Genomic DNA, 17,462 nt, shown 5'->3' with positions numbered 1-17,462 from the left:
ATTCGTGACTAATCATTAGGCAGCATTAGAAAAATGACAATTACAGTACATCACATTTGAGCATTAAATGGACATATTGTGACTCCCATAATGTATCTTAAAAACACCACAAAACAGTCTGCTATTGTACTACCATTTGCTTTATAGAAAATGCAAGACAGATGCACACGATTGAAATAGCTGCTGCAGAGTCAATGTGCTGATGCTTTTTGTGTGCATTTTGTGTACTTAGACGAGCAGAGAGGTGTGACGACTGTGGAACTGATTAAAAAAGAGGGCAGTAGTCTCGGCCTCACCATCTCTGGAGGATGTGACAAGGACGGCAAGCCAAGAGTGTCAAACCTGAGACCTGGAGGTCTTGCAGCCCGGTGAGATACAGTCATGTTTGACATGATCTGTTGACTGGAAAGACATTTTTATTCCTCAGAGGATGCTCACGGTTTCGTTCGCAATTTCCTAAAATAAGCTTTTATAAAAGGAATAAAATAAAATGTGGAGATGAGTAGCTCAGTTTATTTGGACAGGGAAGAATTTGTTGAGAGACATTCACACTGAATAAATATAATAACTTTTGATAGCAGATTTTGGCCAAGAAACAGAGATTATACTCTTCTGGGTGGTTTCCCAGACAGGGATTATCTTAAACCAGGACTAGGCCTTAGTTTGATTAGGAAATATAACTAGTTTTAAAAAACATGCCTTACTAAAAACATTACTGGCGTGCATTTTGAGGCAAAACAAAGGGCACTGATGTATTTTAAGATATGTCAGTGCAAATTGTTTTCAGTTTAGACAGCTCTTACATTTATTTTAGTCTAGGACTAGTCTAATCCCTGTCCAGGAAACCACCCCATAAAAAATAATGGTGCTTCATGATGCCGTTTTTTGTTGAATGGTTCCAAAAATAAATAACCATTAACATCTTTTGTAGTAACAAAGTGTCTTTAAATTATAAAAAGGTATGAAAGGTTCTTATAAGAACTTGTGACTGAATGGTTCTTTGAGGAACCAACAATGGTTATTCAATGGCATCATTATGAAGAACCTTTTAAGCTGTTTGAGTCTAAAGATATCTTTTAATATTTCTTTTTTTTTGTGTAATCAATGATGATAAGATTGGTAGCTCAAAAACATGTTGTAACATGTAACAGTGGCGGCCGGTGCCTCCTCACAAAACAAAATATGTGTTCATATGTGTTGTGTGTGGCTCGCCAAGTCAAAATATGTGTTCGGTGCATCATGTGAACCCATGTGCATCACATGTTTTGTCAAAATAAGTGCCTGCTGCTTACGTGTCAAAAGGGTTACGTCTCGCAAGACACTTATTTAAAGGGACAGTAAGTAGGGTTTTAAAGGTGCAGTGTGTAATTTTTAGAAGGATCCCTTGACAGAAATGCAAAATAATATACAAAACTATATTATCAGGGGTGTATAAAGACCTTTCATAATGAATCGTTATGTTTTTATTACCACAGAATGAGACGTTTTTATCTACATATTGAGGGTCACCTAACATGAAAGTCGCCATTTTGTGCCACAATGTTTCTACAGAAGCCCTTAATGGACAAACTTTTTTTACTAAGTTGTCTCCAAAGATGACTTGTTTGTCCAGTGGTGTCTATAGCTTCTCTATGCGTTTCAAAAGCGAGGGGTGAGCAGTGAACGGAGCCGTTGGTTGCAATTCACAACCTCACCACTAGATACCACTAAAATTTACACACGGCACCTTTAAGTGTTTTATTAATCAAAATCAATGTCTTTATTCATAAATATGTCCTTGTTGGTGTCAAATGACCTCTGCCAGTGATCTGACTTTTCTTTGTAAGCTTAGAATTTCTTCTCTTTACTTACATTGAACGGGTAACTAGTCCAAGAAGGCCTCCATGTCGCTCCGCCGTATTAATAAACTATAATAGCAGAGAGGACAAAAAGCACTAGCCTACCGCAACGCGTTTTCATTCAGAACACGTGAACCAGCTGAAACGGACAAGGAGATTAGTGATTACATAACGGCTACCGTAGTTGCAACGCGCATTTGGATAAGCGAGGCGCTAGAGAGCACTATTCGTTTGAATGCAAAATACAATTTCACCACTAGATGGGGTAAATCCTACTTATTGTCCCTTTAACAGTAAACTCTGATTAAACATGAAATTAAGCGAGTATCTAGCAAACGTAAGCATTTTTTTATCATAAACCCTTGCAATGGGTTTATCAAAATCATTTTGCTCATAGTTTTGTTAAAAGATTACTCTGCTTTCTTAAAAAATGCTGATCATTTACGTACCCCCATGTCATCCAAGATGTTTATGTCTCTCTTTGTTTAGTCAAAAAGAAATTACGTTTTTTAAGAAAAACATTCTCAGATTTTTCTCTATATAGTGGAATTTGCAGCAGTTTTAATGCAGCTTCAAAGGGCTCTAAATTATCCCAACCAAGGCATAGAGGTCTTATCTAGCGAAACAATCATCATTTTACTGGCAACCAAGCTGTCGCAATACACTATTGGGTAAATTAGCAGTGGGCAGGATCACAAAACAAAAACAGACATTCTGAGGTCCATTCAGTGCCGGCCCGAGCATCTTAGGGGCCCTAAGCAGAATTTGTTTGGGGGCCCCCATCACCATTTTTTTTATTAAAAAATTAAGAAATTACAAACATTTATTAAAAGAACAAAGTTGCACATTAAGTAAGGGCTAAAATTTGCATTAGGTACAGAAATCAAACTAAATGAATCATAACATACAAACGCATGTGTGTCCAGAAAGCTTCTTACTTTGGCGTCTTTTTGCGGGTTAAATGGTTTAAAATCACTTGAAATGTTAACATTTGCAAGCCCTTTAAACACGTGAAATGATAAACTTTCCCTATTTAAATTTGCATATTAATCCGCAATGTCCTTTTCTTCTTTCTCTTTTCGGCAACAGAGGGATACATACTTTTCTGTGACATGGCTTATCATTTATTACAGTTACGCGCACTTGCACACCGGCGCGAATTGTCAATGCACGCTAGGTGCCTATATTGCGCATGAGTCTTTAACGCTATCTAGTTGTCTGCAAACCAGATTATTTTGTCTTGAATTATTCATTTATTCATTTGTATTCATTCTTCATTCATTTATATTAGTTGTTTAAGTTATTTTATTGTAAAAAAAACGATTGAGGGCCCCGTGGTGGCCACAGGGCCCCAAGCGGCTGCTTAGTTCGCTTATGCCTCGGGCCGGCCCTGGGTCCATTTTATAAAGAGAATAACTGCCTTCAGCATTTTTTTTCAGAGAAACATATACCTGATCTTAGCATCTTTCCTAAATATCTACATATATGTTAAAGTATTTTTTTATTGCGTACAGTCTACATACAGCTTTTTTAAAAGTAGTTTATTCCAAAAATACATTTTATCTTGAAATGTGAAAATTAACAATCACTATAAAGTGACAATAACAGAAAAGACTTAACTGAGCACCTTAACTAAACCTAAAATATGAAGTGATGCTGGATGTATAGCTGCTGCAGATACTACAATCCCATTTGTGTCTTCTCAAGGTGCACAGCAATTGTGGTTTTCTGAAATAACTGCGGTTAGGTCAAATAACCTCGATCAGATGATTATTTAATAATTGTGAAAGCCCTGGTGTGTAGTGTTAGGGGAATCTCGTTGTTCAGATTGTTTATGTACGACACCTCAGGAAGCACATCAACTTCTTATAGTCTCTCTTTTTCTCTCTCTCTCTCTCTCTCTCTCTCTCTCTCTCTCTCTCTCTCTCTCTCTACCACACACACGTGCACACACACAGATGAGTGATATTATAGTTGAATGGTCCTGTAGGCATCTGCAGAAAGGATGTTCATGTTAGTGCGGCCTGAAATACAAACATTATTTTGTGGACAGGTTAATTAAATCATATTATCCTGATACTCTTCTTATCAAAACCACCAATAACAGACCTATCCCAAATGGATAAAAACAAGTCCTGTTCAAAAGTATGGGTTGAGAATCCTACCTAATAACCAGTAGCGGCTCCTGACTATAAATTTAGGTGCTAATTAATTTGGTTTTAGCTTTTTCAGATAAGTGCCAAGCATGGGAATAAAAACACTTTATTCCGTTTACTACAACCAGACAGCCAAGCTAAGAGACAACTATAAGAATTAGCCGCACTAACGTTGTCATCGCCGACTAATATGCACTTTGCTTATGGGTAATGATAAAAGTATTGTCTACGTTCACGTAACGTCAAATCTGCCCATATGGCTCTCTATTAGGGCTCGCTGCATTTCCATTTTTCACCACAAATTTACATGAGAAAAATGTGAGCTCGGGAGCGCTCGATCATTAAACTGTAGCCAACCGAGCCATGCGCTTAATTTCCTAACATATTAATCTTACTTTACGACTTAAAACTCTAGGAAGTCTAGAAACTCCGAAAATATTTGTTGAAAAGTATTAGACATGTTTACGAGGTAACAGTTTAGATTTGATTAAGTTTATATAGAGTTCTATGTTTTCAAGTGGATTCATATTTTGGTATAATACAATATGTTCGCGTGGTTTATGGTTAAAAAACACATTATTTTCCACATAACGTACATTTTTGTAGCTCCAGATATCCTGCTTTCCTCAAAAGCATTGATTTTGTACAAAACTCATCGATTTGAAAAGCTCTGTGTCCCTGATTAGCCAGCTAATCTGTACGTTGTGATTGGTCTGAATACCTCTGACGTCAGCCGGAAATGTGACGCTACTTACCATGTTTGAAAGATTCGCTCACAATACAATGCTGACAGGAGTTAACTTACAGGTTGTGAGTCCTAAGTGGGATGAATTAGGATAATGTCTGTTTTGTCTACATCCCCAATCCCAGGAAGAAAAACTGTTGCCTACAATCCGTGTGTATTTTGAAGTCCAAGAAACTAGGGATGTGCATTTATGTCATTTTTTCATTTCGATTAATCCATAGGTCTGAAGAACGAGTACTCGATTAACTGGGGGCGGGTCAATCAAAGGGGCGGGGCGTACACCTCATGGTGAAAATGAAAATATTTTTATTAAAAACACTCAAATAAAACTTAATTTGAAGAAACTATGACAGAACAATGTTACTGATGTCATACGTCGGTATGCGAAGCTCGACACGACGTCAAACACGCATCTCCAGACCCAGTCTTTACTTCCACATGCGCTTGTAACGCTAACCAGACATCCAAATGCCGCCATATCCACAATAAATAAATAAATAAACCCACATGATCATCGTTTTCGTGATCGATCATCGATGCCACGTTCGAGTACTCGAGCCATCTAGTACTCGTGCCGATCCCTACAAGAAACTCATAATCGCATCATTGTTTACTTTGGGGTTTGTACCTTTTGCATTTCATAACATGTACTAATACACACTTACATACCAAAGGAAATGTAAAAACGTGAATCAGACGATAGGTGCTCTTTAAACAAACCCACAAATGTGCGACCTCACAATGTGATTCACAGTGTGAATATTTTCATTTTGCCTTAAGTTATGCCCTCGTGTGTAAATTAACAAGTTTAGTGTCTTGTTATTGTGTTGGTATTGAGTGTGTGGTGTTCGCTGTATATGTTAACACGGTGCTTACAGGCAAAATCCGACTGCTGGATGACAGCAGCAGCTTAAATTAGCTTCTACAAACACTACACGAGGAGTCATTTCTGTTTTCATCAAACACACGCATGCACACACGCACACACACAAACCAGGTATCTGCAGCACAACCACTTCCACATCAAGCCACCACATCTTTTTTACAGCAGATATTCTCACAATGTCATGTTGACATGTCATGTGCTCTGTGTATGAAACATGGTCACAGAATCTTAATAATACACAGCTGTAGCTATATTTACTGTATGTGGATGCATACAGTACACATATACAAACTGTATTTTTAGTATGGGTCAGAAACCTGCTATAAATATTATATATTCTTTTATCACCACAAATATGATATTACATTTTGATATTGCGTAAGAGATACATTTAGTTTTTATATATCTTTTTTATATTCATGTATGTGTTTCAGGAGTGACCAGCTCAATGTTGGTGACTACATAAAATCAGTCAATGGGATAAACCTGTCCAAACTGAGACATGATGAGATTATCAGCATGCTGAAGAACATCGGTGAGCGCGTGGTGCTGGAGGTGGAGTACGAGCTTCCTCCATTTGGTACGAATACAAACTCTGCATCTATATTCACCTTCATCTCCATCCATAATCTTATTTTATTTATCACCCTGCTGCAAAGACCAGAATAAATGTCAGTGTTTGTTTATGCTGGTCAAGTTAATAAAGCATGTTGGTGTAGTTTACTATGGTATGGGTTGGTGACTAGTGATGCTGCTCTTTTAAACAGGTGTGTAATGTGTATTAAATCTACCCGTTATGTGATGTTTATGTGATATGAACATGTTTGTTAAGTACATATGTTTTGGTTTTAGTCTGTTGATTCATGCTGTGGGAATAACACCGACTCTTCTTTGTGTGTTTAGCTCCCAGCAATCCATGCAGTGTCATCTCAAAAACGATCGAAGTGCGCGTGGAGAAAGAGGGCAACAGCTTTGGTTTCGTTCTGAGAGGTAATGAATCATCAAACTAAAGACCTTAAAACTGAGATTTGAAAGACAGGATCCCCTAAACCAGGAGATTTCAAACTTGACGTATTTTATCATATTTTCATCATATCAAGTTGACAATGATGGCAAGGACCCCCAAATATGATGAACTCTTTGCGAGGGACCACTTTCCTAAAAATATATATCCATTTATACAGACATTTTATATAATAATAATAATTTTATTTTTTGCATGAAGAAACAATTACACATTGTTTGGCTACATAAATAATAAATGTCAGATAGTACACTTTTACAAATTAATTACTTTGTCTTTTTCCTATGAAATTTTTGGGGACCCCTTGGACTTTCTGGAGGACCCCATGTGAAATCTAAAAACTTAAATTTCTTAATAGCAATTTGAACATAATGGTTTGATTATAAAACTACAAACATGGTTAGTATCCCAATCTTATGAAAAAAATGAAAATAATACCAGGCAAAAATGTAAAAAGCATTAAAGAAATAAATTTGAATTAAATGAAATGATATTACTGTTAAGATCTATTAACAATAACATACTAAAGATCTGTGACATACTAAAGATTGGTCAATAATTTTGACACTCTCCTTAGTTTGTAAAACCAAACCAAAACACAGTAACACATACACAGTCAATTTTAAGAGACTATGAAAATTTTGTGTTCTTTGTGAGAGACAGCATGCCACATAAGCTGTTTACATGTTGTGTTCAAGTCGTCCTTGGTTGTTTGTATTTACAAGCCGGTCAATCGTGTTTATTTCAAAGTCAGGTGCGTTTGTCACTTTCGTCTGTGCAAGATGCCGTTGTACCTTCTTTTGATGAATTGCACAAAAATTCAAGATTTGGCAAGAATGAAGAGCAAAGAATGCACAAAGGGTGGTTTGCTTTTATGTTTTTAATAAATTTTTGAAGCCACAGTACAAGGTAATGTTACATATTAATGTTACATTGCAATGCTATCATTTTGTCTGTGCAGACAACTTATTTTGGTGGAAATTTAACAGCCTGACCACTCATAAATCTCGAGTTTTCCTCTCGTGGTGGTGTTCATCTCATAAATAAGATTCTTCCGATATAGCTTGAATGCCCCAAAGAGTCAATTTAGTCTTGAAACCAAAATACTGCATTAAAAAATCTCTGAAAATGGTTTTAAAAGTATTTATTAATCAAAAATTCAACATCACCATTGTGTTGTCTGTGATGTTCCTCTCAAGGGATGTGGTGTAACGTGTATGTATGTAAATGTGTGTTGAGTTGTGTGTTACAACTAAGGGGATCAGGTGTGCATGTCAGGTGTGTTTTACTTGTTTTTAGGAGGTTTCCATGAGGACTGGCATAAGGCTCGACCTTTAGTGGTGACCTACGTCAGGCCTGGAGGACCAGCGGACAGGGAGACTATGACTCAGTACGTTTGTGTTTGTGTGCACATTGCACAACATTTATCCAGACAGTCATGTCATGCAGATTGATGAAAAAAAAAAAAATTATGCTTTTGTTTATACTTTGATACAATGCAGTTTTGTGTTGTTATTTATATGATATAAAGTGGTTTTGTGTGTGTTTGTAGTTTTGGAGGCACACATGCTTACTTTAGCATAGTCTGATGACATTAGAAGTGTATGTAGGATAGAGCCGGAAAGGTGCACACAAATATGATGTGAGATTTCAGATTTTGGGGACAGGCTCACTGTAGTATACACGTATGCCGCGTCCAGGTACACTTTTCAAAAAACTGTTTTATGCATATTTGCATAGTAATGCAACATGACTTGGTGGCGCTTTTATTTACAGCATTTGTGCAGAATTAATCCATTCACCGTCTTTTCCTGTTAATGTCTCTCAACCTGTCTGTCTGTCTGTCAGGGAGGGAACCCTGCGACCAGGCGACCGTGTGTTGAGTGTGAACGGAGTTGCTCTGAACCGACAGAAACATGCTGACGCTTTGACCCTGATCATGCAGAGCAGCCACGAGGCTTTCTTCCTCATCGAGTACGACATCGCCGTCATGGGTGAGCAGACGCGCACGTGCATGCAAACACAACATGCTTGTATGCACAGAGACTCTCACGAGGCCTTAATTAGAGAAGAAACGTATTGCTTGCCTGCTAGGATCCCATAGGAAAGACGAATTGCCATGAGATCTCTATTATATCTTATTTGTTTCACCTAGACAGCAATGAGATTTAATGGACTCCTCTGGGAAAATCCTTTTATAATCTCACTTCTGTCTACTGTTATTATTTCAAGTCTTGACTCAAACTGGGCAAAGATTTAAAACATAAAGCATGTCAAATAAAATGTTTATAAAAGTAAAAATATACTAAAAAAAAATAAAAGTATTCCATATTTATTGTATAGGTCTGCTTTCATGCTGTAGGTCAATGCAGTTCTCTTTTTAGTATGTAGAGACAAAAGTGAGAACCCTAAATCAATTTTCTGCTCTTGTTTTTATGATATAATAATTATTCTAATCCATATTTTGTTTTCTTTGCCTGTGCATTTCTTTTCCTTTGCTTCTGTATGTGGTTTCGGCCTGATGTCAGATTCAGTACAGAAGTCTTCAGGGCCGTTGCAGGTGGAGATCTCTCGCTCCACAGGTTCAGTACTGGGACTCAGTCTCACTATCTCCACCTACAGGAACAAACAGGTCATCACCATCCAGAAAATCAAACCTGCTAGTATTGCAGACAGGTGAGGAGGACAAATACCTGCAGTGCAAAACAACGATTATACATGCATGAACAAACAGACATCGAAACACAACCATACTGGACTTGATGACCAGCACAAACACAACCCTACAACTGTAACACTGAAAATAGTGTTGCCCTAAATTCATATTTCCTATTTATTTTAAAATCATATTTCTCTAGCTAATACAACAAATCAAATTGATTCAAATGAGTAAAAAATGTGTTAAATTATATTGGACTGGTGGTTATTGCATCAGTTCCAAAATATACTGACAGCTACAGAGGTTTTGTGTCAAAAAAGTATTTCCTTGCATTTATTAAACACAAGATGAAACAATATCTGCGTTCCCCTTTAAATTGCGCAAATTGAATTAGCAAATAAAAAAATGCATCCAATTGCAAATCGCAAAAGAAGGGGGATTTGGATGAGGTGGTTTTTTAAAGACTTCGAACAAGGAATATCTTGCGAAACTGCAATGGAAAAGTTTTTTTTTCTTCGCATTTACAGGTCACCTGACGTACGTAAAAGTCTCATGATCATTCTTTAAATTTGCCACAGTATGTTTGATTGAAAGACAAGACAGGGGTCCTGTCCCAAATGGCCTCATGGCCTTAAATTGCGTGGGCTCGCTTAGTCTACGAGTCTGTAGTGTGTCCCATATTTTTACACGTGGAAGTGTGCTCATCAGCGCCCCCTTGATGCTGTCTTCGGCGAAGCCCGCACTGCAGCAGGCTTCACACACTTTACCAAACCAGAAGTCCTTGCGAAAGAGCAATCAGACCAATCAGACGACAGAAGGGAGGAGTTCACACTGACGGGCAACTTCTATTTCTGGCGTGAAGGTCAAGTCTGTCCCAAAATATGACTCCGGTGCACCCACGTGGACTGGCATCAGGGGTCCCTAAAGTCTGCAATACATAATGTCATCAAAGTGTGGACTCTGAGGAGGACCACAAGGCGGGAGTGTGCCATTTAGGAAAGGGCCAGAGGAGGTGTGGTAGATACCACAATTTTGATGTCATCTGCATGTCGGTTTGTGCGGCACCGTATGAAGTCAAACAAATCTGACGGCATGGTGTTTGGAATGATTTATTGCGAGACATCAAAATTATGTTTTAGTTGCATAACACCAATTAATGGAAGTGTCGTCATTTCGCAATAGTTTTTTGTCGACATTCAGAAAGTAACGCTAAAGTTTTCCGCAAATCTTTGATGGAAACGCAGCTAATCTTGACAATTAGCCATGGTTTTGCTACATTTAAAACCCAAAAACTATGATTACTACAGTTAATCGATGGTTATGTAAGGAATCAGAATCATGCATTCACATGAAATTTTGAACCCCACTATATATTGGGGTCACTAGCCGCCCTGTTTTCTGTCTGTTGGCCTTTACAGTAAAAATGAACAGTACGTTTAGCTGTCTCTTGCTATGTCTTTAACGCCTCAGATTTTTCTTATCACACCTTCCCATCTGTTGACTCACAGACGGTTTCTCGCTTTGCTCCTTATACACGACTTTCTCACTTTTGTTATCACATGATATATCTTTTTCTCTTCTCTGTTCTCTTTCTGTCTGTCACCTGTCGCTCTCTCTCAGGTGTGGTGCTTTGCATGTCGGTGATATTCTGCTGGCCATAGATGGCATGAGTACAGAGCACTGCTCACTGATGGAGGCACAACAACTCCTGTCAAGCTCTTCTGACCTCACCAAACTAGAAATTTTGCCCTCTCAACACATCATACCTGTGCATGATACAGGTCTGTGCACACATTGTCTGTTACATCCATACATGCAGAAGTACAGTAACAGATAATACCCACAAATATTGTCTGTACACTAATGACAGCAATGTAGCATCCTACTTTTTGAAACATTTATCTTACATTTACCTTTAAAATATTAAAAAAAAATACATTTATTAAATATTATCTTAACATTTTATGGATTAATGCACTTTTTTCTGTGTATTCTGGACAGTATGCGATACAGTGGTACATAAAGTTTTTCATGAGATAGATGTGCATTACCGTATATCCAATATATGATTTCTTGATCCTGTTTTTGTTTCTACTCCATATTTACAATTTGAATTCAATTCATATCTGTTAATTTACAGCTGCAAGATCTTCCTCTCTTTCTCTCTGTCATCTCTTGCTTTCTATCTCTCTGACCTTTATGTGTGCCATGTTGGGTTTATATTGGTTGTTAGTAATCAGCTTCGGGCCACTTTATTACATGTATCATGAGTCATTTTAATATGCAATGTGCTGTAGGCAAGACTTCCTCTACCCTACAGACTTGAGATCAAACACACACACAAACAAACACAATTCTTCTGTATGCCAGCTCTGAGTCTTCATTATGTTACCAGAAATCTATATTCTAACTGTATCATTGGATTTTCCAGCATTGCTATATGAATAGTAAAATGATTTGTACATCGTCTTGCAGCATTGGGTGTAATCTCATATATGGGTTTATTTTTCATGCACATGGATTATAAATGGCAGAAATGGAAATCGAGGCCCTGTTCAGAATGCTTACTACACAATGTACACTAAATACTGCTTGCTTTTTTATATGTTATGTAAGCAGGTAGCCCCTCCCATATGGCAAAAAAAATTCTAATATAATTTTAAATATATTTTATAATATTTTATAAATTGCCAAAAAAATATGTACTGAAATATATTTCAAAATGTTTACAAAGATGTATTTTAAACCAATTTTTGTATATTTTGAAATATAAGACCCGAGCTTTGGTTTGTCTTTTTTTAGATTTCTTCCAGCTATTTTGGGGTTAGGAGAAAAACCAATAAATATAGTAACCAAATATTTGTCATTGAACATGAAGCAGTGTAATTGTTACACAGAATTAAGTATTATGGTGCAAACAACAAAAAAATTTAGGTCTTAGGAGGTTAAATAAATAAATGTATTTATTTATTTTAAAGCATTTATATTCACGTCACATTGAAAAAAAAGTTTTGTATGTTACAGACCTGTGAACATAACAGGTTTGAAAAGATAAAAATTAATTATGAAAAATATACTAAAAAATAATCTTATATTTTATAAATACTTATACATTTTATTTTTTTTATACATTTTATACAAACCTTTATATTTTGGCCAAGAAAATATAGTTTTTGCTGTACGGATTGTAAAATTAGAAATGAATTTGTTGCCCCTAAACATACTTTTAACATATTTTTGGCCAGATAATTTTTTTATGGGTTTCTGGTAGATTTCTTTGTCATTTCGTAAAAGTAATATTTAATTATTTGAGACCATCATTGTCGGCCACTAGAAAAGAAACCGGAGCAATACAAAATATATAAATATCCTAGATGTCCTGATGGATGTGACTTGTACTGATGGGTGTGGTTTGTTCTGATGGGTGTGGCTTGTTCTGATAGTTGTGGCATGTTCTGATGGGTGTGGTTTGTTCTGATGGGTGTGGCTTGTTCTAACAAGCATGATCGGCGGGTGTGTTTAATCAAGATTGATTAGTATCAGAGCCGTGTGATAGAAGGATCTGTCTTTGTCTGCTTTCCAAACAATGATTCTAATCTTTTGCGTTTGTTTCCTAACATTTGTTAAAAGAAAGACTTAAAATGTATCCTCCACTGCTCACAACTTTATTAATGCTGGCCAGGAAATGTAAGAATGAGAAGCAATAAATGTGCATTGTGTATAAAGAGTGAACGAAGCACGTCAACAATGTTCAGTCTTTGAATTTCAATCATCAGTCAGTATGAAAATTCAATACTGTTTGAAATAATGAAGACTGAGTGCTGGATTATAAGCTTGTTTTTAGCAAGACTAATTTAGTTACTATGTTTGTGTTTGGTACCTGCAGTACGTGTTCAGAAGAGCAGTAACCGTCCGTGGGATTCTGGTGAGAACTATGTCAGCGTTCCTCCACCCTTCCAAAAATCCCCTTCAGCATGGAGTCACACCACCCCGACGCCATCACACTGCCGATGTGAGTGACTATTGTGTGTCTGTGTGTAATATACAGTGTGTATTAGTCTATAAATGTGTGTTAGATGTAAAAGTCAGATATTTTGCAAGTCAATGCAACCTACTATTTTATGTTTTGGCTTATGATAAGTTGACATAACTTATAAAATCAAGTTGAAATTGTTTTTTTTTAGTTAAAGTAACAAAAATATATGTTGATTTAACAAAAATGATGTGTATTTTTGTTTTACAATGCAATGATGTATTCCAATGCATTTAAATCCAAATTTTGATTAAAGAGGGATAACAAAAATAATTTTTATGATTATAACTGGATGTCGTATATGGTGGAAGATGAGTGCTGATAAAATGAAGGAAAGGTTAATCAATTTAGTAATTGTTAATAAACAAATAACTTTTTAACTCTTTCCTGCCAATGTTTTTTTTAAAAGTTGCCAGTCAGCGGCAGCATTTTTTATGATTTTCACAAAAGATGAATACCTTCCAGAAATATTTCTTCTTTAAATATATAAACATTAAATATATCAAATGAAAAAACAAACCCTCATCCTATCTTCATTTGTTCTCTTTTTATCATCTCTTAAATAGGGTAGATTTCTTTAAAAATATAAAATTTTAAGCAAAAATCTGAGATAATTGCATTTTTGTAAAGGACTTTTGTTAGAGATCAGATTCAGAACGATGATCAAAACATACACTTTTTACTGGTTTTGGATCAGTGGATGCTTAAGTGTTTTATAAGGTGTGTAAGATCGCCACCTAGTGGATAATAGAGGAAATATGGATTGCCATAAAACTGGACCACAAGAGTTAAATGGACCAATTAAAACTGTTTATTTATATTATGTTTTAAAAGACTTAAATACAACAATATAATGCATTTGATCATTTTAAGTGCCCTTTTAAATTGAATTTTAAAAACCCATTTGCAAATTGCCGTTCTTTGTCATTTTGCCAAATGCTTTATCGATTTGTTAAAAACATGCAGGCTCGTGCAAAAAGTCGGGACTCGTGGGACAGTTAATCTGCACTCATATCCCTACATAACCATTGCAATGTAAAACATTTGTCCTTGCATACTGTTTTAAATAAGAAATACAGTATTCAGTGTACTGCACACTAGGCTAGTACCCAAGCGTATATTATACGATTAGACATTAGTAGTCAGGCACTGTTTGTTGGTTAAATTGTCTGTAGGTCTTACGTCTTCTTTCTTCTCCAGCGGTGACATCTGGTATCTCCACAAATACATCTGGCTTTCACAGTTACAACAGCGGGACCCCATCAACATACCCCAACACGTTTCAGAGCAGTACCCTGCCCTCCTACCCCTCCAGCCCTCGCTCTACAGTCACAAAGAGGAGAAACAAGAGAAAAGATCACAAGAGCTCATGTGAGTCAACAATGCATTTGTGTTTTGCCACTCGTAAGCATTATAAGATAGTAGATTAATGCAAACTTGAGATTGCACATTCTCTATTATTTGGGCAGGTTGCATGGACGGCTCACGTTTAAGATGTTTAACTATGATAATGGTTTATTCAGATTATTAAAATAAATATTGATCAACTAAACTGTTTTGCAAATATCTCATTGCTCTCTCTCTCATATCAGTGTCTCTGGCATCGAGTACAGTGGGTGCTGGTGGTCAGGTTGTGCATATAGAGACCAATGAGGTGATTCTCAGAGGAGATCCTCTCATCGGGTTCGGGCTTCAGTTACAGGGAGGTGTGTTTGCTACAGAGCCGCTGTCAGCGCCCGCCTGTATCCGCTTTATAGAGCCTGACACACCTGCTGAGAGGTACGGATTCACTGAGACGTGATGCACGCTGACACTATTGTCCTGTACATTCAGAGCCTGTGGATAGATGTGTACACACATACACACAAAAACACACACATGTCTGCTCCTGTCTGACACTAAACCAAGATCACCTGTGACAGTTTAGTTCAGGGTCGCCGACTTCATGCAACTGACGTAAAAGTCACATGTTTGCAACCTGCAGCGTTTATCAAAACATAAGCACTGGCGCTTATGAAAAAGGTTTATGTTGATATATGTTGATTTAAGTTTAGTTGATGGCTCACTGTTAATTACTTTGTTTGAAAACAAACAGAGGCAGGGTTTTTAGAGATTTTCTGCCTACCAAGATACCTAGTTGCATGTGGGTGATTCTCACGAAAACTTGGTTTTAAAAATGTCAAGCATGAAAATGTAAAAATTGCTTAAATTTACTTTTTTTTCCACCAGACATTGAAAAACAAAGTCTGGAGTAAATGGGAACATTAATTTAAAAACTTTTACTTATCATTTAACACTTTCTGTAACATAATTTTAAAAGTTAGTCCTAAAAAATCTCATTACCGCAACAGTCAGAAAACATCAACACTGACATATTTTCAAAATGACATGATAAACCTGAAAGAACATAATTTGGAGATTCTGCACATGCATTTAAAATCAAAGTATTATGCTTCTATTAATTAAATTAACATTTAATAAGCATCTGTTGCGGTAATGATAATCAAAATGTCGTGTAAGCATTCTGACAAGACAATATTTCAAATTAACTGTAAAAAAATGATCTTACCTGGTAGCCATCTTGAAGTAACTGGTCCATGTAAAATTGTAAATTCTGTATGTGTGCTTAAACTGTTCTCAAAAAGTGTTGCGGAGGATGAGAACATCAGGCATGGACACATCATTTTCCTAATTTTTCTTTAATATTATTATACATGAATATTCAGTAAATATTTTTTCTGTCATCTAAAGTAGTCTAGCAAAACATCCATTTATTTTTTTTCTTAATATTTTTGTGTTAATTTGATTAAATTACAACATAACGCATGTTCAAACACAGCCGGACACATTGCGGTAATGAGAATTTCAGCAGAAAATGAGATAAAATTTCCAATTATAAATTCTTATGTTGAAATCAAACATTGTGCAAGGTAGGACACAGTATTGTGTTAATTCTGATGCTTTTAATGTTACTACATTACACATTTTAAAGCTAAAATCATTAGTGCCGTGGTGTTTCAATGGTTTCGTGAGAATCACCCATGTATCCTTCACAGAGAGAGGGGAAACCCAGAATGCATTGCCACAATCTTAGCAAAAAATACATCTGCATGTGGTTGTATTTACATAATGTTCCTAATAAACTATAAAAAAAAGTTTTATGCATATTAGATTATGACATCATTGTTATCACTATAATGTGAATGGGTTTGTGTTTATTTACACGTGTGCCATATGTTTGATTTCCAGGTGCGGGGTGTTACAAGTCGGAGACAGACTGCTTTCCATAAATGGAATTCCCACTGAAGACGGAACACTGGAAGAAGCCAATCAGCTTCTCAGAGATGCAGCGCTGGCCAATAAGGTCACGCTGGAGGTGGAGTTTGATGTCGCAGGTACAGCACCATGTCAATACGAAGATCAGTCATTCAAATTAATTTGACAGATTTGTGATGTTTAAAGGAAAACACCACAGTTTTCAATATTTTACTATGTTCTTACCTCAAAATTAATGCATACCTATTTTTTTTCAATGCGTGCACTTAATCTTTGTACAGCATGTTGTGAAATGTGTTAGCATTTAGCCTAGCCCCATTCAGAGTGATTACTGCACCCAAGGTGGAAGTGCTGCAAACTAAGTGCTCTTCCGCCATACAATATAATTCTCATTTTTATCCATTTAAAAAATTGCCACGTTTTATTTTGTGCCACCATACTTAGTCATGTAACAGTCTTTAAATAGCGAAAACATGGAAGTGGCTTCTAAATTCATCCCTGTTTGGATCCTAAGGAATTAATGGGGCTAGGCTAAATGCTAACACATTCACAATGCGCTGTACAAAGATGAAGTGCATGCATTGAAATAAAGATAGGTATGTATTAATTTGTCTAAGTTGAGGTAAGAACATAGTAAAATATTGAAAAACGGTGGTGTTTTCCTTTAATTCTGGATGTTATTTTGTCATCCTCACAGAATCGGTTATCCCCAGCAGTGGTACATTTCAGGTGAAGATGCCCAAGAAAAGAGGAGTGGAACTGGGAATTACTATTAGTGGTGAGTGGGGGCCAGTAGGGGGCACTGTTGGCTTATAGTACAGGACATACTAACTAATGTCTGGCCT

General features: G+C 36.5%; 1 protein-coding gene and 1 long non-coding RNA gene across 5 annotated transcripts in view; one reads left to right on the top strand and one right to left on the bottom strand.

Moving 5' to 3' along the window:
* The window catches only part of grip2a (glutamate receptor interacting protein 2a), a 37,954-nt gene that overhangs the window by 10,245 nt on the left and 10,247 nt on the right, over window positions 1-17,462 (top strand). For all 4 annotated transcript variants that reach the window (XM_073868138.1, XM_073868139.1, XM_073868140.1 and 1 more), the window contains exons 3-14: window positions 233-368; window positions 6,060-6,205; window positions 6,529-6,615; window positions 7,949-8,028; window positions 8,502-8,643; window positions 9,178-9,325; window positions 10,929-11,089; window positions 13,195-13,320; window positions 14,542-14,712; window positions 14,934-15,120; window positions 16,591-16,736; window positions 17,315-17,395. In XM_073868138.1, coding sequence (XP_073724239.1) covers window positions 233-368; window positions 6,060-6,205; window positions 6,529-6,615; window positions 7,949-8,028; window positions 8,502-8,643; window positions 9,178-9,325; window positions 10,929-11,089; window positions 13,195-13,320; window positions 14,542-14,712; window positions 14,934-15,120; window positions 16,591-16,736; window positions 17,315-17,395 — 1,611 coding nt within the window. The remainder of the gene's footprint in view (window positions 1-232; window positions 369-6,059; window positions 6,206-6,528; window positions 6,616-7,948; window positions 8,029-8,501; window positions 8,644-9,177; window positions 9,326-10,928; window positions 11,090-13,194; window positions 13,321-14,541; window positions 14,713-14,933; window positions 15,121-16,590; window positions 16,737-17,314; window positions 17,396-17,462) is intronic.
* LOC129414363 (uncharacterized) lies at window positions 8,969-13,327 on the bottom strand. The gene is made up of 2 exons (XR_008634358.2): window positions 13,189-13,327; window positions 8,969-9,265 (listed from the first exon to the last, which is right to left on the bottom strand). It is a non-coding gene; the product is annotated as an uncharacterized lncRNA (long non-coding RNA).

The sequence above is a fragment of the Misgurnus anguillicaudatus genome, chromosome 5 (assembly GCF_027580225.2).
Source record: "Misgurnus anguillicaudatus chromosome 5, ASM2758022v2, whole genome shotgun sequence".
Lineage (NCBI taxonomy): Eukaryota > Metazoa > Chordata > Actinopteri > Cypriniformes > Cobitidae > Misgurnus > Misgurnus anguillicaudatus.
This window is presented reverse-complemented; position numbering and strand designations above follow the sequence as displayed.